Genomic DNA, 27,819 nt, shown 5'->3' with positions numbered 1-27,819 from the left:
ACAGAGGTTCAATAACACCAGCGATCAGGGTTCAGTTCCCGATGTCATCTGTAAGGAGTTTGTACGTTCTCCCTGTGACCGTGTGGGTTTCCTCCCACGTTCCAAAGACGTACAGGTCAGTGGGCTGTGGGCTTGCTGTGTTGGTGCTGGAAGCACGGCAACACCTGTGAGCTGCCACCAGCACATCCTCGGACTGCGATGGTCATTGCCACAAACAATGTATTTCACTGTACCTTTCGAAGTTTTGATGCTTCTCTGACAAACAAGGCTGATCCTTACAAAGAGGTCTTGCTGAGGTCTGAATCCCAAAGGTCTTGGCAAGATCCCGAGGGTGGACATAGCGACAGTGCTTCCACTGGGGGGGAGACAGGGTGGGTGTGGTGACAGTGTTTCCACTGCGGGGGCAGGGTGGGTGTGACGACAGTGTTTCCACTGGGGGGGAGACAGGGTGGGTGTGGCGACAGTGTTTCCACTGGGGGGGGCAGGGTGGGTGTGACGACAGTGTTTCCACTGGGGGGGGCAGGGTGGGTGTGACGACAGTGCTTCCACTGCGGGGGCAGGGTGGGTGTGACGACAGTGTTTCCACTGGGGGGGGCAGGGTGGGTGTGGCGACAGTGTTTTCATTGCGGGGGGGACAGGGTGGGTGTGGTGACAGTGTTTCCACTGGGGGGGGGGAGACAGGGTGGGTGTGGTGACAGTGTTTTCATTGCGGGGGGGACAGGGTGGGTGTGGTGACAGTGTTTCCACTGGGGGGGGCAGGGTGGGTGTGGTGACAGTGTTTACACTGGGGGGGAGACAGGGTGGGTGTGGTGACAGTGTTTCCACTGGGGGGGGACAGGGTGGGTGTGACGACAGTGTTTCCACTGGGGGGGGGACAGGGTGGGTGTGACGACAGTGTTTCCACTGGGGGGGGGGACAGGGTGGGTGTGGCGACAGTGTTTCCACTGGGGGGGGACAGGGTGGGTGTGGCGACAGTGTTTCCACTGGGGGGGGAGACAGGGTGGGTGTGACGACAGTGTTTCCACTGGGGGGGGGGAGACAGGGTGGGTGTGACGACAGTGTTTCCACTGGGGGGGCAGGGTGGGTGTGACGACAGTGCTTCCACTGGGGGGGCAGGGTGGGTGTGGCGACAGTGTTTTCATTGCGGGGGGGACAGGGTGGGTGTGGTGACAGTGTTTCCACTGGGGGGGAGACAGGGTGGGTGTGACGACAGTGCTTCCACTGGGGGGGCAGGGTGGGTGTGACGACAGTGTTTCCACTGGGGGGAGACAGGGTGGGTGTGGCGACAGTGTTTTCATTGCGGGGGGGACAGGGTGGGTGTGGTGACAGTGTTTCCACTGGGGGGGGGAGACAGGGTGGGTGTGGTGACAGTGTTTTCATTGCGGGGGGACAGGGTGGGTGTGGTGACAGTGTTTCCACTGGGGGGGAGACAGGGTGGGTGTGGCGACAGTGTTTACACTGGGGGGGAGACAGGGTGGGTGTGGCGACAGTGTTTCCACTGGGGGGGAGACAGGGTGGGTGTGGCGACAGTGTTTCCACTGGGGGGAGACAGGGTGGGTGTGGCGACAGTGTTTCCACTGGGGGGGAGACAGGGTGGGTGTGACGACAGTGTTTCCACTGGGGGGGAGACAGGGTGGGTGTGACGACAGTGTTTCCACTGGGGGGGAGACAGGGTGGGTGTGGCGACAGTGTTTCCACTGGGGGGGAGACAGGGTGGGTGTGGCGACAGTGTTTACACTGGGGGGAGACAGGGTGGGTGTGGCGACAGTGTTTCCACTGGGGGGGAGACAGGGTGGGTGTGGCGACAGTGTTTCCACTGGGGGGAGACAGGGTGGGTGTGGCGACAGTGTTTCCACTGGGGGGGAGACAGGGTGGGTGTGACGACAGTGTTTCCACTGGGGGGGAGACAGGGTGGGTGTGACGACAGTGTTTCCACTGGGGGGGAGACAGGGTGGGTGTGGCGACAGTGTTTCCACTGGGGGGGAGACAGGGTGGGTGTGACGACAGTGTTTACACTGGGGGGGGAGACAGGGTGGGTGTGACGACAGTGTTTACACTGGGGGGGAGACAGGGTGGGTGTGGCGACAGTGTTTCCACTGGGGGGGAGACAGGGTGGGTGTGACGACAGTGTTTCCACTGGGGGGGAGACAGGGTGGGTGTGGCGACAGTGTTTCCACTGGGGGGAGACAGGGTGGGTGTGGCGACAGTGTTTCCACTGGGGGGGGGACAGGGTGGGTGTGACGACAGTGTTTCCACTGGGGGGGACAGGGTGGGTGTGGCGACAGTGTTTCCACTGGGGGGGAGACAGGGTGGGTGTGGCGACAGTGTTTACACTGGGGGGGAGACAGGGTGGGTGTGGCGACAGTGTTTCCACTGGGGGGGGAGACAGGGTGGGTGTGGCGACAGTGTTTACACTGGGGGGGAGACAGGGTGGGTGTGGCGACAGTGTTTCCACTGGGGGGGGACAGGGTGGGTGTGGCGACAGTGTTTCCACTGGGGGGGAGACAGGGTGGGTGTGGCGACAGTGTTTACACTGGGGGGGGGACAGGGTGGGTGTGGCGACAGTGTTTCCACTGGGGGGGGACAGGGTGGGTGTGGCGACAGTGTTTCCACTGGGGGGGAGACAGGGTGGGTGTGGCGACAGTGTTTCCACTGGGGGGGAGACAGGGTGGGTGTGACGACAGTGTTTCCACTGGGGGGGAGACAGGGTGGGTGTGGCGACAGTGTTTCCACTGGGGGGGCAGGGTGGGTGTGACGACAGTGTTTCCACTGGGGGGGGACAGGGTGGGTGTGGCGACAGTGTTTCCACTGGGGGGGCAGGGTGGGTGTGACGACAGTGTTTCCACTGGGGGGGGACAGGGTGGGTGTGACGACAGTGTTTCCACTGGGGGGGGGACAGGGTGGGTGTGGCGACAGTGTTTCCACTGGGGGGGAGACAGGGTGGGTGTGGCGACAGTGTTTCCACTGGGGGGGAGACAGGGTGGGTGTGGCGACAGTGTTTCCACTGGGGGGAGACAGGGTGGGTGTGGTGACAGTGTTTACACTGGGGGGGAGACAGGGTGGGTGTGACGACAGTGTTTCCACTGGGGGGGGAGACAGGGTGGGTGTGACGACAGTGTTTCCACTGGGGGGGGGACAGGGTGGGTGTGGCGACAGTGTTTCCACTGGGGGGGGACAGGGTGGGTGTGGCGACAGTGTTTCCACTGGGGGGGAGACAGGGTGGGTGTGGCGACAGTGTTTCCACTGGGGGGGGCAGGGTGGGTGTGACGACAGTGTTTCCACTGGGGGGGCAGGGTGGGTGTGACGACAGTGTTTCCACTGGGGGGGGGAGACAGGGTGGGTGTGACGACAGTGTTTCCACTGCGGGGGCAGGGTGGGTGTGACGATAGTGTTTCCACTGGGGGAGACAGGGTGGGTGTGACGACAGTGTTTCCACTGGGGGAGACAGGGTGGGTGTGGCGATAGTGTTTCCACTGGGGGGGCAGGGTGGGTGTGGCGATAGTGTTTCCACTGGGGGGGCAGGGTGGGTGTGGCGACAGTGTTTCCACTGGGGGGGAGACAGGGTGGGTGTGACGACAGTGTTTCCACTGGGGGGGGAGACAGGGTGGGTGTGGCGACAGTGTTTCCACTGGGGGGGAGACAGGGTGGGTGTGGCGATAGTGTTTCCACTGGGGGGGCAGGGTGGGTGTGGCGACAGTGTTTCCACTGGGGGGGAGACAGGGTGGGTGTGACGACAGTGTTTCCACTGGGGGGGGAGACAGGGTGGGTGTGGCGACAGTGTTTCCACTGGGGGGGGAGACAGGGTGGGTGTGGCGACAGTGTTTCCACTGGGGGGGAGACAGGGTGGGTGTGGCGACAGTGTTTCCACTGGGGGGGGACAGGGTGGGTGTGGCGACAGTGTTTCCACTGGGGGGGACAGGGTGGGTGTGACGACAGTGTTTCCACTGGGGGGGCAGGGTGGGTGTGACGACAGTGTTTCCACTGGGGGGGGGGAGACAGGGTGGGTGTGGCGACAGTGTTTCCACTGGGGGGGAGACAGGGTGGGTGTGACGACAGTGTTTCCACTGGGGGGGAGACAGGGTGGGTGTGGCGACAGTGTTTCCACTGGGGGGGAGACAGGGTGGGTGTGGCGACAGTGTTTCCACTGGGGGGGAGACAGGGTGGGTGTGGCGACAGTGTTTCCACTGGGGGGGAGACAGGGTGGGTGTGGCGACAGTGTTTCCACTGGGGGAGACAGGGTGGGTGTGGCGATAGTGTTTCCACTGGGGGGGGAGACAGGGTGGGTGTGGCGATAGTGTTTCCACTGGGGGGGCAGGGTGGGTGTGGCGACAGTGTTTCCACTGGGGGGGAGACAGGGTGGGTGTGGCGACAGTGTTTCCACTGGGGGGGACAGGGTGTGTGTGGCGACATTGTTGCCACTGGGGGGAGACAGGGTGGGTGTGACGACAGTGTTTCCACTGGGGGGGGAGACAGGGTGGGTGTGACGACAGTGTTTCCACTGGGGGGGGAGACAGGGTGGGTGTGACGACAGTGTTTCCACTGGGGGGGTGGACAGGGTGGGTGTGGTGACAGTGTTTCCACTGGGGGGGGGAGACAGGGTGGGTGTGACGACAGTGTTTCCACTGCGGGGGCAGGGTGGGTGTGGTGACAGTGTTTCCACTGGGGGGGGAGACAGGGTGGGTGTGACGACAGTGTTTCCACTGGGGGGGGGAGACAGGGTGGGTGTGGTGACAGTGTTTCCACTGGGGGGGGGAGACAGGGTGGGTGTGGCGACAGGGTTTTCACTGGGGGGTGGATGGGGTGGGTGTGATGACAGTGTTTACACGGGGGGGTGGATGGGGTAGGTGTGATGACAGTGTTTACACGGGGGGGTGGATGGGGTGGGTGTGATGACAGTGTTTCCACTGGGAGGGCAGGGGGTGTGATGACAGTGTTTTCACTGGGGGGTGGATGGGGTAGGTGTGATGACAGTGTTTACACGGGGGGGTGGATGGGGTAGGTGTGATGACAGTGTTTACACGGGGGGGTGGATGGGGTAGGTGTGATGACAGTGTTTCCACTGGGAGGGCAGGGGGTGTGACGACAGGGTTTTCACTGGGGGGTGGATGGGGTAGGTGTGATGACAGTGTTTACACGGGGGGGTGGATGGGGTAGGTGTGATGACAGTGTTTACACGGGGGGGTGGATGGGGTGGGTGTGATGACAGTGTTTCCACTGGGAGGGCAGGGGGTGTGACGACAGGGTTTTCACTGGGGGGTGGATGGGGTAGGTGTGATGACAGTGTTTACACGGGGGGGTGGATGGGGTAGGTGTGATGACAGTGTTTACACGGGGGGGTGGATGGGGTGGGTGTGATGACAGTGTTTCCACTGGGAGGGCAGGGGGTGTGACGACAGGGTTTTCACTGGGGGGTGGATGGGGTAGGTGTGATGACAGTGTTTACACGGGGGGGTGGATGGGGTAGGTGTGATGACAGTGTTTCCACTGGGAGGGCAGGGGGTGTGACGACAGGGTTTTCACTGGGGGGTGGATGGGGTGGATGTGATGACATTTTTTACACTGGGGTTGTGGACAGGGTGGGTTTGACGACAGTGGACAGGGTGGGTGTGGTGACAGCCACAGTTTGGTGAGACAAGATTAGATAGAAAGAGAAAAAGTTAACTTGTTTGATGATCTTCAATAAAAAAATAAATTACAAAAAAAAAACGTGTTGTTTTGCATCAACAACCAGCACAGTTGTGGATGTGCTGGGGGCAGCTTCCAGCACCGATATAGCATGTCCGCTGCTCACTAAACTTAACACGTACGTCTCTGGACTGTGGGAGGAAACAGGAGCATGCGGTAAAACCCACGCGGTCACAGGAGCAACATATAAACTCCTTACAGCCAGCAGCTGAACTGACCCTGGTCAGCAATCAATGGCGTTATGTTGCTGTGAGCTCACCGTAGCTAACCGTTACACCACTGCGCTGCATGCCATACTGTGGTGGAGTGATCGGGAAGACAAAGATCGTCTGTGGGGGTTGTGGGGCAGCCGAGTACAGGCAGATTAAGTTGTAATAGTACTGGCAAGGGTTGGATTGCCGTACGATTACAGCAGTTAGCATAAAGCTTTACAGCACCAGCGACTGGGGTTCGATTCCTACCGTGGTCTGTAAGGAGTTACCCAGTTGTTCCTGTGAACATGTGAGTTCCCTCCGGGTGCCCAGCTGCTTCCCACTTTCCAACGGGTGGGGTCAGTAAGCATCGTGCCCCCGCACTCCTCAGATTGTGCTAGTTGCTGATGCAACAACATAATTTACTGCATATTTCAATGTACAGTACTGTAGGCACATACATACACAGTGGCTAGTATGCCTAAGACTTTTGTGGAGTACTGTATTTGTCATTGCGGAGTTGAGAGTGAGTTTGTAAATCTGGCAGGAGCAAATGATGTTGGGAATGGTGAGGGTGGAGCACTGTGGGAGGGGTGTGGGACAGGTAGCAGAGAAGGAGAGCCAGGGGCAGGGGGTGGCCCAGGTGCAGACACACCCAGCCCTGAGACACCGGGCAAGGTCACCTGATTCCAAACAATTGGTTTATTGATTAATACAGAATGTCTCTCTGGTGCTTCCTGCTCCCTCCCCTCTCCTTTCCCCTTTTCCCAACCATGATTCCCCCTCCCTGCCCCCTTCCGACTCTCAGTCCACAATAAAGACCCCTATCAGAATCGGGTTTATCATCACTCACACATCATGAAATTTGTTTTTTTGCGGCAGCAGTACAGTGCAATACATAAAAGTACTACAGTACTGTGCAAATGCTTTTGGCACCTTGTCTATATATATATATATGTTTTTATACAGCACTATGCATGTGACAAATAAAGCTAATCTTATCTCTCCAGAACTTTGTTTGTTATTCCAGATTCCAGTGTCTGTAGAACCTTGTGTCTCCATCTTGTTTGATATCTATGAAAATGCTTAGGTTCTTGTGTGTCCTTCCCCACTTATAATTGTAATTTCCCTTGACAAGCAATTAAAGATCCCTGACTTTATTGCATTGTCCTCCCCGAGGCCTAACGTGGGCTTTCTGATGGTGGTGGAACTGACGGTGCCTTGGGAAGGCCGGATTGAGGAGGCGCTCGCATGTAGGAAGGCCAGACACCGGGAGCTGGCAGTGACAGGGGTGGAGGACACATTGTGACCCTATAAAGGTGGGGTGTAAAGTTTCCCCTCCAAGAGGATCACGCCCTTGTCGTGGTTGGGAGGCCTGTGTGCCTCCATGGCCCGGAGAGCTACGTCGGCTGGAGGAAGGGCTTTACGCTTTGGATCTCGGTAGGGCCACCCATGCCAACAGGTCAAAGGGTAGAAGCCAGACTAGGAGTGGCCCACTGATCCCCCAGGGTTTGGGGGTTTAGCTTGGGGTAAACAACCCTGACTGGTAAAACAATATTGTTACAGAAACAGCAATGAAGGTTCCTCTTACTTCTGTGTGTGACGGTATTCCTGAGTCTCCACCCGGGATTTGCATGACTGACGGTAGTGAAAGGCTACTGACATGGTGAAGGAAGCTCTCAGCATCAGGGAAGGAGGACCTTCATTGCAAGTAAGTCAGTAGTGATTTCGCCAGCTGCTCTCTCTGCAGAACCTACTCTGTCCTTGGTATTACGGGTGGGGGGAGGACCGCAAAGAAAACAGCCACCCGGACAGTCACAGGGGCTGCTGAGAGAGGCTCCATACGGCTACGGATCGAGCAGTGTGAGGATGTACCTCAGGCTGATAGGTTTTAGTGTTATGTATTGCAATATGCCAGTGATATTACACCTGATGTGCGTGTTCATACCACTCCACATTGTGCCTGGCTCTATCTGCACCTGTACAGTTTCTGTGAACTTGCGTCAGCTCACTGGAGTGTTTCACTTAGTGCTGGTACATTTTGAAAGAGGCCCCTCCCATCATCCTGTGCCCCGCCTCAGAGACCTTGGTATTCTTAGTCCTGGGACTGTATGCAGAAGTCGACAGTGATGATATCGTTTCCTGTAGGCTCTGTAAAGCTGCGTATCCACACTTGAAAAGGAGCCAAGTGGACAGTGAGGAAGCAGGGATGTGACGAGTTACCCTGGGCAGGGTCAAGAATGGTAAGTGTAAGGGTGAATGGGGATCGAATGGTGTATATGTATTTCATGTATTTCCCGTGGCAGGGCATCTGCCTGATCGCGATGCCTGTGTTCTTTTTTGATCATGTTGGACACTGGCTGGGCTTGGTAAAATTTGCATGCTGTATTCAAATAAAGTGTGAAGTTGGGGCCAGCTGACTCACACACAGCACAACGTTCGGGGAACATAAGCTACTCTGTGGTTGGGCTAGACTGAGGCTGGAACACGGGTCAGTCTAGATAGGGTCAGTATGGTTGAGGGTCCAGTCTGAGTCAGGGGTCAGTGATAGTTATGGGTCAAGGGTCGGTCTGGGTCTGAGGTCGGGGGAGATATGGGTAAGGGTATGGGTGAAGAGTTGGTCTGAGTCAGGGGTCAGGGTATCATAATTGGTGAGGAAGACATACGGCAGACTTGCTTTCATTAATTAAGCCTAGGTTTCACAAGGCTAGGTTGTGACTAGTGGTGTCCCACAAGGATCTGTTCTGGGACCTCTACTTTTCGTGATTTTTATTAACGACTTGGATGTGGGGGTAGAAGGGTGGGTTGGCAAGTTTGCAGATGACACGAAGGTTGGTGGTGTTGTAGATAGTGTAGAGGATTGTCGAAGATTGCAGAGAGACATCGATAGGATGCAGAAGTGGGCTGAGAAGTGGCAAATGGAGTTCAACCCAGAGAAGTGTGAGGTGGTACACTTTGGAAGGACAAACTCCAAGGCAGAGTACAAAGTAAATGGCAGGATACTTGGTAGTGTGGAGGAGCAGAGGGATCTGGGGGTACATGTCCACAGATCCCTGAAAGTTGCCTCACAGGTAGATAGGGTAGTTAAGAAAGCTTATGGGGTGTTAGCTTTCATAAGTCGAGGGATAGAGTTTAAGAGTCGTGATGTAATGATGCAGCTCTATAAAACTCTGGTTAGGCCACACTTGGAATACCGTGTCCAGTTCTGGTCGCCTCACTATAGGAAGGATGTGGAAGCATTGGAAAGGGTACAGAGGAGATTTACCAGGATGCTGCCTGGTTTAGAGAGTATGGATTATGATCAGAGATTAAGGGAGCTAGGGTTTTACTCTTTGGAGAGAAGGAGGATGAGAGGAGACATGATAGAGGTGTACAAGATATTAAGAGGAATAGACAGAGTGGACAGTCAGCGCCTCTTCCCCAGGGCACCACTGCTCAATACAAGAAGACATGGCTTTAAGGTAAGGGGAGGGAAGTTCAAGGGGGATATTAGAGGAAAGTTTTTCACTCAGAGAGTGGTTGGTGCGTGGAATGCACGGCCTGAGTCAGTGGTGGAGGCAGATACACTAGTGAAGTTTAAGAGACTACTAGACAGGTATATGGAGGAATTTAAGGTGGGGGGTTTATATGGTAGGCAGGGTTTGAGGGTCGACACAACATTGTTGGCCGAAGGGCCTGTAATGTGCTGTACTATTCTATGTTAATCAAGGAATTGAGTTCAACAGTTGGGGTTTTTTTAGGATGGCGTTGTGGAGGTAAGCCTCTATCAAAGGAGCTGTAAGGTGGTCCCACCTTCCGCTAGCCTGCAGATCACCCTTGGGCGAGGTGTAGCCACCTGCTTAGACCCCCGATCAGGTGGTGGACGGTCGTATGAGCAGCCGGTGCAGGTCACAAGTCCTGGTTATGTGACCACTAACACCAGGCAGACAATCTCTGAAGAGTATTGATAATGGCTGGGGTCACCCGGCTTGTAAAGACACTGCCCAGAAGAAGGAAATGGCAAACCACTTCTGTAGAAAAATTTGCCGAGAGCCATCATGGTCACGGATGGGGAGGAGAGTGAGGGCGGTGGCGTGGAGAAGAAGTGGGGGGGAGGGGGTCTTCCCCACAGGCAACAATCCCTCTTGACTTCTTAGATAAAGGGCAGATGGAAGACCATGATCTCTCGAGTCATCATTATGATGAGTCGAGAAGTGTTAACACAGCAGATTCTGCAGATGCTGGAAATCCAGAGCAACACACCCCTAGTTGGTGGAGGACTCAGCAGGTCAGGCAGCATCTATGGAGAGGGATAAATATCAGGACCTTTCATCATAGTTGTGAAGTTATGTTGCAGTTTTATAAAACTCTAGCTAGGCTGTATCTGGAGTGTTGTGCACAGTTCTGGTCGCTCTGTTATAGGAAGGATGAGGAGAGGGTGCAGCGGACGTTCACCAGGATGCTGCCTGGATTAGAGGGCATGTGGCATAGCAAGATGTTGGGCAAACTTGGGTTCTATTCCTGTACCTCCTTCCTGATGGTTGAGGGGTAGTAACTGTTTCTGAACCTGGTGGTGTGAGTCCTGAGGTTCCTGTACCTCCTTCCTGATGGTTGAGGGGTAGTAACTGTTTCTGAACCTGGTGGTGTGAGTCCTGAGGCTCCTGTACCTCCTTCCTGATGGTTGAGGGGTAGTAACTGTTTCTGAACCTGGTGGTGTGAGTCCTGAGGCTCCTGTACCTCCTTCCTGATGGTTGAGGGGTAGTAACTGTTTCTGAAGCTGGTGGTGTGGGTCCTGAGGCTCCTGTACCTCCTTCCTGATGGTTGAGGGGTAGTAACTGTTTCTGAACCTGGTGGTGTGAGTCCTGAGGCTCCTGTACCTTCTTCCTGATGGTTGAGGGGTAGTAACTGTTTCTGAACCTGGTGGTGTGGGTCCTGAGGCTCCTGTACCTCCTTCCTGATGGTTGAGGGGTAGTAACTGTTTCTGAACCTGGTGGTGTGAGTCCTGAGGCTCCTGTACCTCCTTCCTGATGGTTGAGGGGTAGTAACTGTTTCTGAACCTGGTGGTGTGAGTCCTGAGGCTCCTGTACCTCCTTCCTGATGGTTGAGGGGTAGTAACTGTTTCTGAACCTGGTGGTGTGGGTCCTGAGACTCCTGTACCTCCTTCCTGATGGTTGAGGGGTAGTAACTGTTTCTGAACCTGGTGGTGTGGGTCCTGAGGCTCCTGTACCTCCTTCCTGATGGTTGAGGGGTAGTAACTGTTTCTGAACCTGGTGGTGTGGGTCCTGAGGCTCCTGTACCTCCTTCCTGATGGTTGAGGGGTAGTAACTGTTTCTGAACCTGGTGGTGTGAGTCCTGAGGCTCCTGTACCTGCTTCCTGATGGTTGAGGGGTAGTAACTGTTTCTGAACCTGGTGGTGTGAGTCCTGAGGCTCCTGTACCTCCTTCCTGATGGTTGAGGGGTAGTAACTGTTTCTGAACCTGGTGGTGTGAGTCCTGAGGCTCCTGTACCTCCTTCCAGATGGTTGAGGGGTAGTAACTGTTTTTGAACCTGGTGGTGTGAGTCCTGAGGCTCCTGTATCTTCTTCCTGATGGTTGAGGGGTAGTAACTGTTTTTGAACCTGGTGGTGTGAGTCCTGAGACTCCTGTACCTCCTTCCTGATGGTTGAGGGGTAGTAACTGTTTTTGAACCTGGTGGTGTGAGTCCTGAGGCTCCTGTACCTCCTTCCTGATGGTTGAGGGGTGATAACTGTTCCTGAACCTGGAGGTGTGGGTCCTGAGGCTCCTGTACCTCCTTCCTGATGGTTGAGGGGTGATAACTGTTCCTGAACCTGGAGGTGTGGGTCCTGAGGCTCCTGTACCTCCTTCCTGATGACCTGATGAGCCTGTGAAGCTGCTGTAAGGGAGTTTTTCATTGCACCTTGCACACATGGACAATAAACTCCACGTTTGAATTTTGATAGAGTCATAGAACACTACAGAACAGAAACAGGCCCTTTAGCCCATCTAGTCTGTACCGAACTGTTAACCTGCCTCGTCCCATCGTCCTGTACCTGGACCACAGCCCTCCATACCCCTCCCATCCATGTACCTATCTAAATTTCTCTTAAAATTTTGAAATCAAACCCATATCCACCACTTCTGCTGGCAGTACATTCCACCCTCACACCACTCTCTGAGTGAAGTCCCTGCTCGTGTTCTCCTTAAACATTTCACCTTTCACCTTTAACCTATGACCTTGAGTTCTAGTCTTACCCAACCTCAGTGGAAAAAGCCAGCTTGCTCTTCCTCTTCCTATACTTCTCATCATTTCGTACTCCTCTATCAAATCTCCCCTCATTCTCTTACGCTCTGGGGAGTAAATTTCAACTTTTCGCTATAACTCAGGTCCTCAAGTCTCAGCAAAGTCCTTGCAAATTTTCTCTGCACTATTTCAATGTTATTCATACCTTTCCTCTTGACTCTTGGATGTGGATATGCTGCAGGATTCTGCCAAACTGCGTCCCTTCTCCATGGCACCTTTAAGATCCAGGTTAACTACAGCGAGGTCTGAAACACCAGCGCTCCGGTCTCCATGGTAACAAGCTCCTACCTGCTTTGTAAACAGAGAGTGAAGTGCTTACAATGCAAAACGCTCAGGAAGTTAAAGGGGCACTTTGAGCAAACTCTCAGATGGTTGGAAGTTTCTACAAGGATGTTGGAAACCCCCCGGATGAAGAGACTGAAGCCCTGATGGACCCCGTGGTCATTTGTAAGGTACGATAGTTGCCTCCTGGTGCTTTCATTAATCACAATAGTCACTCAACCAGTACAGTAATCGGAAAAAAACGTTCTTTATAAACCCTTCTTGAGCTTTCTACAGCCCAGAAGGAGGCTGTTCAGCCCATCTTAGGCAGGTTCTCCCATGCTTGCCCCTCTCTCTGGCGTTTAGTTGCAGCTCCCAGTGGGAGTACGTCAGAGCAGGTGGAGAAATGGCTGAGCTACCTGGCTTCTGAGTGTTGATCTAGAGGACATCAGTTCCATCGGCACTGCTACAAATCGGACAGAAGACATTGAAGATGGATTAGGCCATTCAGCCCATCATGCCTGCTTCTTTTTTTTTATTTTTTAATTGAGTTTTCAAATGATTACAGAAAGAAAGAAAAAACATTATCAACCCTTCCCCCTCCCCTTAACCCCTCCCCCCTAACATATCCCTATAGAACGAAAGAAAAAAAAAGAGAAGAAAAAAAGAAAGAAAGAAAGAAAGAAAGAATGCCTGGATATCAGAAGATCCCCACATGCTCCATGGAGTTCATAATAGCTTTAGTATATATATTTATTTCTTTCCCCAAATAACCAGTAATTTTATCTTCGGAGCACCTATATATTTAGTCCTATCTTTTGTAAATAAGGGCGCCAAATTTTCAGAAATGTTTCATATTTATCTCTTAAATTGTAAGTAATTTTTTCAAGTGGAATACAGCTAAAGATTTCGTTCTTCCAACAATCTATACTTAAATATAAATCCAATTTCCAAGTAACTGCAATAGCCTTTTTGGCTACTGCTAATGCAATTTTTATGAATTCTTTCTGATATTTATTCAATTTGGGTTTCAGTTTTATCCCTTCAATATCGCCTAGTAAAAATAATATTGGGTTATGTAGAAGTTGTGTTCCAATAATTTGTTCCAGTAAAACTCTTAAATTTGTCCAAAAAGGTTGAATTTTAAAACAAGACCAAGTAGAATGTAAAAAAGTACAAATTTCTTGATTACATCGGAAGCATTGATCAGATAAATTTTGGTTTAATTTATTTATTTTTTGTGGTGTAATATATAATTGATGCAAAAAACTATATTGCACTAATCTTAACCGGACATTTGTTGTACTTGTCATACTGTCAAGACATAGTCTTGACCAACTTGTTTCTTCAATTTTAATATTCAAGTCAGTTTCCCATTTTTGTCTTGACTTATGAATTCCTTGTTTAATTGCCTGTTTTTGAATCAAACTATACAGACAAGAAATAATTTTTTTAATTTTTCCTTTTTGAATTAAAGTTTCTATTTCATTAGGTTTTGGCAATAACATTGTTTGACCCAGTTTATCTCTTAAATAAGCCCTTAATTGGAAATAACAAAAAAGAGTGTTGTTTGATATTTTGTATTTATTCTTTAATTGATCAAATGACATTAATATACCTCCTTCAAAACAGTCTCCTATATATCTAATCCCTTTTTATCTAAACCCATTGTATTCGCTACGTAAATTATCTTCTAGATTGGAAGAATATGGGAAAATATCAGGCTACAAAATAAATAGGGATAAAAGTGAAATTCTACCTCTTACTAAAGGAGATTATAGTCAATGTCGATTAATAACTCAATTTAGATGGCCGATAAATGGTATAAAATATTTAGGTATAACAGTTGATAATGATATAAAGAATTTATATAAATTAAATTATTTACTATTATTGAAAAAAATTCAAGATCTTGATAAATGGATGATGTTACCAATAACATTAGTAGGCAGAGTAAATGCTGTAAAAATGAATATATTCCCTAGATTACAATACTTATTCCAAACACTACCAATACAACTACCCCAGAAGTTTTTTCAAGAGTTAAATAAATGTGTGAGGAAGTTCCTTTGGAAAGGTAAGATGTCAAGAATAATTGGCATGGAAATTTGACATGGAAATTTGATCTAGGAGGGTTACAACTTCCAAACTTTAAGAATTATTATAAAGCAAATCAACTTAGATTTATTGCATCTTTTTTTGATGAAGGTAAGCCAGCATGGATTAGAATAGAACTAGATAAAAATAGGAGAAAATATACCAGAAGATTTTATATATAAGTGGGAATCTAAATGGATACGGGAAAAGAAAGAATCTCCTATATTAAAACATTTGATTGATTTATGGAATAAGATAAATGTTGACAATGAGATAAGGAAATCTTTATTAGCAAAGAGACCTTTAATTCAAAATAAACTTATTCCTTTCACAATGGATAACCAACTTTTATCATGCCTGCTTCTTGAACCGCGGTGGTCCTGACGGTGAAGGTGCTGCGACATTCAAAGTCAACTTCACTGTCACCTGCACAAGTGCATGTATTTTTTATTTCAAGACCCAGTACAAAACAGACTCTTCCAGCTCATGAACTGCACCACCCAGAAACCCAGCAGTTTAATCCTAGCGCAAATTTACAATCACCAGTTAACCTACTAACAAGTCTTTGGACAGTGGGAGGAAACCTACATATTCACGGGAAAAATGTACAAACTCCTTACAGAGGACGCCAGAAATGAACTCAGAACTTCAACGTTCTGAGCTGTAATAGCGTTGCACTAAAGACACAGGTACAATGAAGAAGTCACAGGCACAGAGAATCAGGTAGGCAAAATTCACGATGAGAAGATACAAATAGATTATAATTGGGTATGCGGTGAACAATCAGACTATATAGTTCCAAGACAAGGCAGATGGAAAGGTCATCGAGGACAATGAAATCACAGCAAGTAGATAACAAAGGCAGCTCGGTAGGGTAGCGGTTAGCCTAACTTGGGTGAAATTCCCGTTGCTGTCTGTAGGGAGCTTGCACGTTCTCCCCCGTGACCGTGTGGGTTTCCTCTGGGTGCTCCGGTTTCCTCCCTCATCCCAAAGGCTCATGGTTGGGATTGCCATGACAGCCCTTACACAATGAGGGTCAGAAAAGGAGACAAAAGAATGTAAAATGAAACAGGAAACGTTAGCAAGGCTGGGCCCTGTCTGACCCACTCACCCTTAGTAAAACTGTGACTGCCCCTACACTGTGTTCACGTCACCCTACAGACACCAATTACCCTAAAGCAGCCGGTATAATCAACGACCCCACTCCCCCTGGACATTCTCTTGTCTCCCTCTCCCATTGAACAGAAGGTACAAAAACTCATACCACCAGGCTTACCCCACGGTTATAAAACTATTGAATGGTTCCTTAGTATGTTGACAGACTCTTGACCTCACAATCTGAAAAAAACAATTTATCAGTTCTAGCTGCTCACTCTCTCTGGTTGAAGGTTCCCGTCAGATCCCATCAAAATCTCTTTCCTCTTACCCTCAGTCAGCTGTGGAGGCCAGGTCATTGTGTATATTTAAAGTGGAGATTGATAGGTTCTTGATTAGTCGGGGTGTTACGGGGAGACGGCAGGGGAGTGGGGTTGAGAGGGAGGATAAGTCAACCATGATGGAACGGCTTAATTCTGCTGCTGTGTCTTCTGGTCTTAGTGAGGAGAAATGTCAGCAGAGAGAGACAGGAATGCACGGGGCAGGGGGATGGGGTGGGGTGGGGGTAATCAGATTCAGGTGAGTTATCACTGACTTACATGCTGTGAAATTTGTTGTTCTGTGGCAGCAGTACTGTGCAAAGAAAAATATCGCTGTCAGGTTCAAGCAAGTAGCGCTGTCGGCTGATGGGCTGGTCAGGAATCTTCATAAACAGTGTCATAAAGGGGTGTAGATAGTAAAATGATAGGGATGTCCAAGATAAGATCAAGTGTTTGAGATGAGAGGGAGGAGACTGGGAGCAGGGCCTCCCAACCTGTTTTATGCCCTGGACCCTGCCATCAATTGTAGACCCTAGGCTGGGAACCCATGACCTAGAGGTAATCTGCAGAGGAAATTTCCACCCAGACCAAGTACACACTTTCCACTTGTTTTTTCATTGTAATTGTTCACTTTTCTGGTAAAAATTGCACAAAATTTATGTTCAGATTCTAGTTTTCTTGTGAATGTGCATTATCCAATCCTGTGTGTGTGTGCACACGTGAGTGTGAGTGAGTGAGTGAGTGAGTGAGTGTGTGTGTGTGTGTATGAGTGTGTGTGTGTGTCTGTGTGTCTGTGTGTGTGAGTGAGTGAGTGTGTGTGGGAGCATGTGTGTGTGTGTGTGTGTGTCTGTGTGTGTGAGTGAGTGTGTGTGTCTGTGTGTATGAGTGTGTGTGTGTGTGTGTGTGTCTGTGTGTGTGAGTGTGTGTGTGTGTGTGTGTGTGTGTGTGTGTGTCTGTGTGTGTGAGTGTGTGTGTGTGTGTCTGTGTGTGTGAGTGTGTGTGCGTGGTAGCATGTGTGCATGTGAGTGTGTGTGTGACTGTGTGAGTGTGTGTGAATGTGCATGTGTGACTGTGTGTGTCAGTGTGTGAGTGTATGTGTCTTTGTATGTGAGCACATGTATAAGTGTGTGTGTGTGTGTGTGTGTGTGTGTGTGTGTGTGTGTGTGTGTGTGTGTGTGAGTGTGTGAGTGAGTGTGTGAGTTAAGTGGCTTGTTTCACTGTTATCTTGCTGCTGCTGTTGTGCAAGCTGCCCGCAGCTCATCCCTGTGTTGGTTGACATATTTCTGTGTTTCCACGTATTTGTGATAATTAAATGAAACTGAATCTGAATCTGAAAGAAAAAAATTCATCCTTATAATTTCAAATATATATTTACCATGATGGGAAAGTCTAGGACCAGAGGGCCCATTTGGATTTTCATTGAGATAATCAGAGAGTTCTTTAAGGATGTTGTCAGCAGATAAATAAAGGTGGAAGCAGCAGACATTGTGTATCCAGCCGTTCTGGGAGCTGTAATCAAACTCCACACAACAGGCCATGCCAGAGATCGGGATCAGACACTGGGAAACACACAAACTCCACACACAGACACTGGAGATCGGGGTCAGACACTGGGAAACACACAAATTGCACATACAGACACTGGAGATCAGGGTCAGACACTGGGAAACACACAAACTCCACACACAGACACTGGAGATCGGGATCAGACACTGGGAAACACACAAACTGCACACACAGACACTGGAGATCAGGGTCAGACACTGGGAAACACACAAACTCCACACACAGACACTGGAGATCAGGGTCAGACACTGGGAAACACACAAACTCCACACACAGACAGTGGAGATCGGGGTCAGACACTGGGAAACACACAAACTGCACACACAGACAGTGGAGATCGGGGTCAGACACTGGGAAACACACAAACTGCACACACAGACAGTGGAGATCGGGATCAGACACTGGGAAACACACAAACTCCACACACAGACAGTGGAGATCGGGATCAGACACTGGGAAACACACAAACTCCACACAACAGGCCGTACTGGAAGTAGGGGTCGAACCGGGGTCACTGAACAGTGGAGTCAGCTACTCAATGGACTGTGCTGAGTTTAAGTACTTATTCTGCATTAGATTTCTTTGGGCAAGGGAGAAGCTGGGGGAGTTCCTGGCGATCTGATCTCTGGTTAGTATTTAAATTTGGTGTTCTATATCTGCTGATCCAACTTCCTCTTTGTATCATTTAGTTCCTGGATTGCTGGTTTATAATGAACACATGTATGGACATAGTGTGGATTACTTCTCTGGTTCATACAGGTCAATTCATTACACAATGTACTGAGGCAGAGCAAGGTACGACAATAACAGGATGCAGAATAAAGTATAACAGCTACTGCTGAAGTGTAGTGTAGATACAAGTTCATATTTAGCTTATTGTCATTCAACCATACACACCTATCCCGCCAAACGAAAATCATCCCTCCAGTCCAAGGTGCACAACACAGTACACCTAACTCACCCACTACACAGAAAGTAATATTACTGCAAACAAATTAATAAATACTAAGGTGAACTTAAGATACAAGATAAAAAGTAAACAGTATAACGCTCTGGAACTTGGTACGTGATGAGCCCTGGTGGTGGCAGGGGAGTTCAGTAGTGTCACAGCCTGGGGCAGGGGGGAGCTGTTTCCCATCCTGACAGTCCTGGTCCTAATGCTGCGGTACCTCCTGCCCGATGGTCAAAGAGATGGACGGGCGGGATCACTGACAGTGCGAAATGCCCCGTGCAAGCAGTGCCCCTGGTGACTACCTCTATGGGTGGGAGGGAGACCCCAGTGATCCTCTCCGTAATCGTTGCGATCGTTTCGCGGTCAGGGGCCTTGCAACTCCCGTACCAGACGGTGACGGAGCACTGCTCAGGAGACTCCCCGTGGTGATCCAGTAAAAACTCACTCGGCCTCACTCCGCTCACTCTCCTCAGGAAATGGGGACACTGCTGTGCTTCCTTGACCAAACAAGTCAGCGATAAGCTAGATTATGTGTCCAAGAGTCCGTCTTATCGTACAAGGTATGGGTTCCAGTCTGGTGGCAGTGGGATCGAGGGTGGTGGGGCGTGCTTTCAGGGCTTCGCATCTTCTGCCCAGTGGGAGAGGGGAGAAGATTATGCTGTGAATCGGTTCATTACTGTCACATGTGCCATGTACATGCTTTGACCAGTCACCCACCCCCTCTCAGTTGCTTCTGCTGAAGGAAGGCGCAGGAGTCCAGGGTTTGTGGAATGGACTCGTTTTCAGAGAAATCTGCAGTTCATGATATTTGTGTTTCTGGTTACTTCTTTTTTTTCTTATGACCATTCTGAGCGATTTGTATTGGGCTCACGGGGCTCTGCAGCCTGCGGTCAACAACAACGCAGCACTCAATCGAACTGAACTGAACATTTCAGTCAAGTTTGTTGCTATTTAACTATGTACACGTACACTGTCAAACGAGATGTTTCTCCGGACGGGGTGTTAAGCACAGTAGTACACATAACACACAATAACTTAGCAAAGTAATAATTAAGTCTACAAATGAATTATACATCAGTAAAGTGTACAGATTAAATGCTGTAGGGTACAGGTCAAATGATCCGGTGACACTTCAAATGCGATGCAGCAGGGAGCTCGGAAACCTAATGCTGAAAAGGGCCACGGTCCTGGAGGATTTCAAAGACTCTGTGGTTTGATATTCAGTGTTACTCGCTGGCTTTTTGGAGTTTGTGCGGTTTGTTCTTTTTTTTGCGCGTTGGACGTTTGACGTTCTCTTCGGTAATTTCAATGTATCCGTGTACTGAGATAGTACAACGGAAAAGCAGTAACGGAATAAAGTTTTACAGTTCCAGAGAAAATGCAGTGGAGGCAAGACAACAAGATCATAACGAGGAGAAGAGTCCCTCTGGGGCAGAAGCTGTCTTTGAGCCTGGTGGGACGCGCTTTCAGACTTGTGCAGCTTCTGCCTGATGGGGAGGGGAGAAGTGAGGACGTCTGGGGTGGGTAGGGTCTTTGATTACGCTGGCTGCTTTAGAGGCACTGAGAAGTACTGATGGAGTCAGTGGAGAGGAGGCTAGTTCCTGTGATGTGCGGAGCTGTATCCACAACTCTACAATTCCTTGTGCTCACTGGTAGAGGAGTTACCGTACCAAACTGTAATTCAAAGTTCCAAGTTCAAAGTAAATTTATTATCAAAGTACGTCACCATATGCTACCTTGAGATTCATTGTCTTGCAGGCATTTACAAAAAATGAAGAAATGCAATAGAATTTATGAAAAAATCATACATACCAAAAAGGGACAAAAGACCAATGTGCAAAAGAATCATGCATATAATAAAAAAAAGCATAAATAATACTGAAAACATGAATTATAGAGTGCTTGAAATTGAGCTTTGAGTGGAATGTGGGAACGGTTTAGTACTGAGCTGAGTCAAGTTCTGCCCTTTGGTTCAGAAGCCTGGTGGTTGAAGTAATAACAGTTCCTGAACCAGGTGGTGTGGGACCTGAGGCTCTTGTATCTCCTTCCTGATGGTTGTAGGGTAATAACAGCTCCTGAACCAGGTGGTGTGGGACCTGAGGCTCTTGTGTCTCCTTCCTGATGGTTGTAGGGTAATAACAGTTCCTGAACCAGGTGGTGTGGGACCTGAGGCTCTTGTATCTCCTTCCTGATGGTTGTCGGGTAATAACAGTTCCTGAACCAGGTGGTGTGGGACCTGAGGCTCTTGTATCTCCTTCCTGATGGTTGTAGGGTAATAACAGTTCCTGAACCAGGTGGTGTGGGACCTGAGGCTCTTGTGTCTCCTTCCTGATGGTTGTAGGGTAATAACAGTTCCTGAACCAGGTGGTGTGGGACCTGAGGCTCTTGTATCTCCTTCCTGATGGTTGTAGGGTAATAACAGTTCCTGAACCAGGTGGTGTGGGACCTGAGGCTCTTGTGTCTCCTTCCTGATGGTTGTAGGGTAATAACAGTTCCTGAACCAGGTGGTGTGGGACCTGAGGCTCTTGTATCTCCTTCCTGATGGTTGTAGGGTAATAACAGCTCCTGAACCAGGTGGTGTGGGACCTGAGGCTCTTGTGTCTCCTTCCTGATGGTTGTAGGGTAATAACAGTTCCTGAACCAGGTGGTGTGGGACCTGAGGCTCTTGTATCTCCTTCCTGATGGTTGTAGGGTAATAACAGTTCCTGAACCAGGTGGTGTGGGACCTGAGGCTCTTGTATCTCCTTCCTGATGGTTGTAGGGTAATAACAGTTCCTGAACCAGGTGGTGTGGGACCTGAGGCTCTTGTGTCTCCTTCCTGATGGTTGTAGGGTAATAACAGTTCCTGAACCAGGTGGTGTGGGACCTGAGGCTCTTGTATCTCCTTCCTGATGGTTGTAGGGTAATAACAGTTCCTGAACCAGGTGGTGTGGGACCTGAGGCTCTTGTATCTCCTTCCTGATGGTTGTAGGGTAATAACAGTTCCTGAACCAGGTGGTGTGGGACCTGAGGCTCTTGTGTCTCCTTCCTGATGGTTGTAGGGTAATAACAGTTCCTGAACCAGGTGGTGTGGGACCTGAGGCTCTTGTATCTCCTTCCTGATGGTTGTAGGGTAATAACAGTTCCTGAACCTGGTGGTGTGGGACCTGAGGTTTTGTACTCCTGCCCAATGGTAGTGGTGAGAAGAGAGCATGGTCTGGATGGTGCAGGTCCTCGATGAGGGGTGTTGCTTTCTCACGGCAGCGCGCCGTGTAAATGTGCCCGATAATGGGGAGGGCTTTACCTGTGATGGACTGGGCTGTATCCATCACTTTCTGTAGTCTTTTCCATTCCTGGGCACTGGTGTTTCCATACCAAGCCTTGATGCAACCAGTCAGAACACTCCAATGTGCAGCTATAGAAGTCTGTCAAAGTTTTAGATATACTGAATCTGTACAAACTTTTAAGAAGGTAACTTGCACAAAATGCTGGAGGAACTCAGCTGGTCAGGCAGCGTCTATGGAGGAGAATAAACAGTCGAAGATTCAGGCAAAGACCTTCATAAGGAAGGGAAAGAGTCAGAATAAGAAGCTGAGGGGAGGAGGAGGAGCTGACAGGTGATAGGTGAGACCAGGTGAGAAGGAAGGTGGGTGGGGGAGGGGTGTATTAAAGTAAGATGCCCACACCCTGGCTACTGTTCAGAGACCTGTATGTATCTCCCTTCAAGGTCTTTTTACCCTTGCAGTTCCTTAACTCTAACCTCAACAGTTCTACATCTCCTGATCCTATGTCACCTCTTTCTAAGAATTGATTTAATTTTTTCCAACAGAGCCTCCCCACCCCCTCTGCCTACCTGCTTGTCCTTACGATACAATGTGTATCCTTGGATGTTAAGCTCCCAACTATAACCTTCTTCCAGCCACGACACAGATGCCCTCAACATCATACATGTCAATCTTTAACTGCGTTGTAAGTTTATCTATCTTATTCCATATACTGTGAGCATTCAAAGGGACCTTCAGTCCCTTATTCATCACCCCTTTTGATTTTGTCCCTGTTACACTTCAACTCATCCTGCTGATTACAATTCAGCTCTGCCCTCCCTGACGGTCTCATAGACACTGCATCCACCGGAAAACCAACTGCCATGTCCTCAGCCCTATCCCTCCAGTTCCCACCCCCCTGCCCAATCAGTTTCAATCCTCCACAACCTGCCCACAAGGGTATTCAAGTTCGCTGATGACACGGCCATAGTGGGGTGTGTCAGGAATGGACAGGAGGAGGAGTATAGGAAACTGATACAGGACTTTGTGATATGGTGCAACTCAAACTACTTGCGTCTCAATATCACCAAGACCAAGGAGATGGTGGTGGACTTTAGGAGATCTAGGCCTCATATGGAGCCAGTGATCATTAATGGAGAATGTGTGGAGCAGGTTAAGACCTACAAGTATCTGGGAGTACAGTTAGACGAGAAGCTAGACTGGACTGCCAACACAGATGCCTTGTGCAGGAAGGCACAGAGTCGACTGTACTTCCTAAGAAGGTTGGCGTCATTCAATGTCTGTAGTGAGATGCTGAAGATGTTCTATAGGTCAGTTGTGGAGAGCACTCTCTTCTTTGTGGTGGCGTGTTGGGGAGGAAGCATTAAGAAGAGGGACGCCTCACGTCTTAATAAGCTGGTAAGGAAGGCGGGCTCTGTCGTGGGCAAAGTACTGGAGAGTTTAACATCGGTAGCTGAGCGAAGGGCGCTGAGTAGGCTACGGTCAATTATGGATAACTCTGAACATCCTCTACATAGCACCATCCAGAGACAGAGAAGCAGTTTCAGCGACAGGTTACTATCGATGCAATGCTCCTCAGACAGGATGAAGAGGTCAATACTCCCCAATGCCATTAGGCTTTACAATTCTACCGCCAGGACTTAAGAACTTTTTAAAAGCTATTATTAATGCTTTTTGAGATAGTGATTTAGATGCATATCATATTTTTTACTGAGTTAAGTATTGTATGTAATTAGTTTTGCTACAACAAGTGTATGGGACATTGGAAAAAAAGTTGAATTTCCCCATGGGGATGAATAAAGTATCTATCTATCTATCTATCTATCTATCTATCTATCTATCTATCTATCTATCTATCTATCTATCTATCTATCTAGGTGTAACCCGCCAATGATCCAAAATTCTGAAACCCTGTCCCCTGAACCAGTTTCTCAGCCATACGTTCACCTGCCAAATCATCCTATTCTTACCCTCACTAGTGTGTGGCACAGGCAGCAATCCAGAGATTATTACCCCAGGGGTCCTGTTTTTCAGCTTATAAATCCTCTCTTCAGGACCTCCTCACTTTTCTACCTATGTCATCGGTGCTAATATGTGCCAAAACTTCTGGCTGCTCACCCTCCCCCATTAGAATGCTGTGGACTCGGTCTGAGATAGATAGATAGATAGATAGATAGATAGATAGATAGATAGATAGATAGAGAGATAGATAGATAGATAGATAGATAGATAGATAGATAGATAGATAGATAGATAGATAGATAGATAGACAGAGAGATAGATAGATAGATAGATAGATAGATAGATAGATAGATGGATAGATAGATAGATAGATAGATAGATAGATAGATAGATAGATAGATAGATAGATAGATACTTTATTCATCCCCATGGGGAAATTCAACTTTTTTTCCAATGTCCCATACACTTGTTGTAGCAAAACTAATTACATACAATACTTAACTCAGTAAAAAATATGATATGCATCTAAATCACTATCTCAAAAAGCATTAATAATAGCTTTTAAAAAGTTCTTAAGTCCTGGCGGTAGAATTGTAAAGCCTAATGTCCTGACCCTGGCACCTGGGAGGCAACATACCATCCTGGTATCTCTATCACGTCCACAGACTCCCCTATCTACTCCTCTAAGTACGGAATCCCCTATCACCACAGCAGTCCTCTTCTCTCCCCTTCCCTCCCGAGCCACAGAGCCCCACGCAGTGCCAGAGACCCGGTCACTTTGATAGGATTGCAGACTGCAGCACCAGTAGTGAGGACCAGGAAGGTTTGGACAAGGGAAGCACAGGAGCACCTACAGGACTGCTTTGAATCGGTGGATTGGAATGTATTCAGGGAATCATCTTTGAACCTGGATGAATATGCTGCAGTTGTTACCGACTTCATTAAAACCCGTGTGGATGAGTTTGTGCCTACAAAGACTTACTGTACACTCTCAAACCAAAAGCCGTCAATGAACCAGGAGGTACATCGTCTGCTGAAGGCTAGATCTGTGGCATTCAAGTCTGGCAACCCAGGCCTGTACCAGAAAACCAGGTATGATTTGTGGGGGGCTATTTCAAATGAGGTTGGAGGCAACATTGGATGTACGACAACTCGGGCAGGGTCTGCAAGACATTACTTCCTACAAAATAAAACCCAATAGCATGAATGGCAGCAATGCTTCACTACCAGATGAACTCAGTGCCTTCTATGCACGCTTTGAAAGGGAGAACACGACTACAGCTGTGAAGATCCCTGCTGCACCTGGTGACCCTGTGATCTCTGTCTCAGAGGCTGATGTGAGGCTGTCTTTAAAGAGGGTGAACCCTCCCAAGGCAGAAGGTCCAGATGGAGTACCTGGTAAGGCTTTGAAAACCTGTGCCAACCAACAAGTGGGAGTATTCAAGGACATTTTCAACCTCTTACTGCTATGGGTTCCCACTTGCTTCAAAAAAGCAACAATTATACCAGTGCCTAAGAAGAATAACGTGGGCTGCCTTAATGACTATCGCCCGGTAGCACTCACATCGACAGTGATGAAATGCTTTAAGAGGTTGGTCATGAGTAGACTGAACTCCTGCCTCAGCAAGGACCTGGACCCATTGCAACTTGACTATCACCACAATAGGTCAGCGGCAGACGCAATCTCAATGGCTCTCCACACGGCCTTAGATCACCTGGACAACACAAACACCTACGTCAGGATACTGTTCATCGACTAATACCATCATTCCCACAATCCTGATTGAGAAGTTACAGAACCTGGGCCTCTGTACCTCCCTCTGCAAGTGGATCCTCGACTTCCTAACTGGAAGACGACAATCTGTGCTGATTAGTGATAACATATCCTGCTCACTGACGATCAACACTGGTGCACCTCAGGGGTGTGTGCTTAGCCCACTGCTCTACTCTGTAGATACACATGACTGTGTGGCTAGGCATAGCTCAAATGCCAACTGTAGATTTGCTGACAATACAACTATTGTTGGTAGAATCTCAGGTGGTGATGAGAGGGCGTACAGAAGTGAGATATACCAACTAGTGGAGTGGTGTCACAGCAACAACCTGGCACTCAATGTCAGTAAGACAAAAGAGCTGATTGTGGACTTCAGGAAGGGTAAGATGAAGGAACACTTACCAATCCTCATAGAGGGATCAGAAGTAGAGAGTGAGCAGTTTCAAGTTCCTGGATGTCAAGATCTCTGAGGACCTAACCTGGTCCCAACATATCAATGTAGTTATAAAGAAGGAAAGACAGTGACTATACTTCATTAGGAGTTTGAAGAGATTTGGCATGTCAACAAATACACTCAAAGATGTCTAAAGTTGTACCGTGGAGACCATTCTGACAGGCTGCATCACTGTCTGGTATGGAGGGGCTACTGCACAGGACCGAAAGAAGCTACAGAGGGTTGTAAATCTAGTCAGCTCCATCTTGGGTACTAGCCTACAAAGTACCCAGGACATCTTTAGGGAGCAGTGTCTCAGAAAGACAGCATTCATTATTAAGGACCTCCAGCACCCAGGACATGCCCTTTTCTCACTGTTACCATCAGGTAGGAGGTACAGAAGCCTGAAGGCACACACTCAGCAATTCAGGAACAGCTTCTTCCCCTCTGCCATCCAATTCCTAAATGGTCATTGAAGCTTTGGACACGACCTCACTGTTTTTTAAATATACAGTATTTCTGTCTTTGCACAGTTTAAAAAAATCTATTCAACATATGTAATTGATTTACTTGTTTATTTTTTTTCTCTGCTAGATTATGTAATGCATTGAACTGCTGCTGCTAAGTTAACAAATTTCACGTCACATGCTGGTGATAATAAACCTGATTTTGATTCTGATTTAGTGAAGAATTCACAAGTGACCTTTACTCATTAAGTAGTTAGAATGTGAGACCTGCTCTCCCAGGCATTAAAGTGCATTGGTTGGATTAATTTACAGGGAAGGTAGATGAGAACAGAGGCAAAAATAGGGTATGATGAGTTAGTGGAAGAAGAGTGGTATAAAACCCATGTGAAAGATGAAATTGGTGTAACTGAGCTGGGATACATGGCGTCTTTCCAGAATAAATTTTATATACTGTAATTATGCAGAATATAGTGTGTTCGTAAGACAGGAACAGAATTAGGCCATTAAGCCCATCGAGTCCATTCAGGAACAGCTTCTTTCCCTCTGCCACCCAATTCCTAAATGGACATTGAACCCTTGGACACTACCTCACTTTTAAAATATATATTATTTCTGTTTTTTTCATGATTTTTAATCTGCTCAATATGCCTATTATTTATTTTTCCTCTTCTTCTATATTATGCATTGCATTGAACTGCTGCTAAGTTATCAAACTTCATGACGCATCCCAGTGATTCTGGTTCATAGACCTTGACGGTATCTGAAACGTAGAATGATTTTTGAGGGGAATGGCCACCGGGATACTCTGCACTGGCAGCCCACTTCCTTTTTCTCTCCTGACAGTCACCCTTTCACCTGCCTCCTGCAACCTGGAGGTGACTACCTCTCTGTCACTTCCTCATTCTCCCGTATGAGCCAAAGGTAATCCAGCCGAAGCACCAGTTCCCTAACGTGTTCTCTCAGGAGCTGTGGCTCGGTGCACCTGGTGCAGACGTGTTTGTCCGGGAGGCTGGAGGTCTCGCAGAATTCCCACATCTCACACTGAGTAGGTGACACAGCCCCTGGAGCCGTTCTCACTGCACTAACTATGCACCAGCAAATGAAGAAGACGAAGAAAACGCGAGGCATTGACGCTGCATTTTTTCTGGTGAAGTAGTGTTGAGGAGGCGGAATCCAGGTTTAGACCCAGTGTCGGTGAAGGGCTGGCGGCAGGCATCCCAGTCACAATGGAGGGGAGCCTGCAAACAGTGGTGGAAAGCAGCCCAGTTCCTCACAGGTGAAGCCCTCCTCGCCACTGAGCCTATCTACAAGGGCTGCATCCGTTACTAAGGACCCCTTCCCACACCACCAACATCCAGGACATGCTCTCTTCTCACTGTTGCCATCAGGACCCACACCACCAGGTTCAGGAACCCTGCAGTCATCAGCGTCTCGAACCAGAGGGGATAAATTCACTCAGCTTCACTTGCCCCGT

At 49.0% G+C, this 27,819-nt stretch overlaps 1 protein-coding gene across 3 annotated transcripts in view; it reads left to right on the top strand.

Annotated features, from left to right (window-relative positions):
* The first annotated feature begins 8,018 nt into the window (after positions 1–8,018).
* The window catches only part of LOC140728899 (FYN-binding protein 1-like), a 171,754-nt gene continuing 151,953 nt past the window's right edge, over positions 8,019–27,819 (top strand). For 2 of the 3 annotated variants that reach the window (XM_073047984.1, XM_073047982.1), the window contains exon 1: positions 12,502–12,607. In XM_073047984.1, the coding sequence (XP_072904085.1) occupies positions 12,524–12,607 (84 nt within the window). In that variant the 5' untranslated portion in view covers positions 12,502–12,523. Of the gene's footprint in view, positions 8,120–12,501; positions 12,608–27,819 lie in introns of those variants that run through there. The other variant, XM_073047983.1, reaches the window with a different exon arrangement.

The sequence above is a fragment of the Hemitrygon akajei genome, chromosome 6 (genome assembly GCF_048418815.1).
Source record: "Hemitrygon akajei chromosome 6, sHemAka1.3, whole genome shotgun sequence".
In the NCBI taxonomy this organism is placed as follows: Eukaryota; Metazoa; Chordata; class Chondrichthyes; order Myliobatiformes; family Dasyatidae; genus Hemitrygon; species Hemitrygon akajei.
This window is presented reverse-complemented; position numbering and strand designations above follow the sequence as displayed.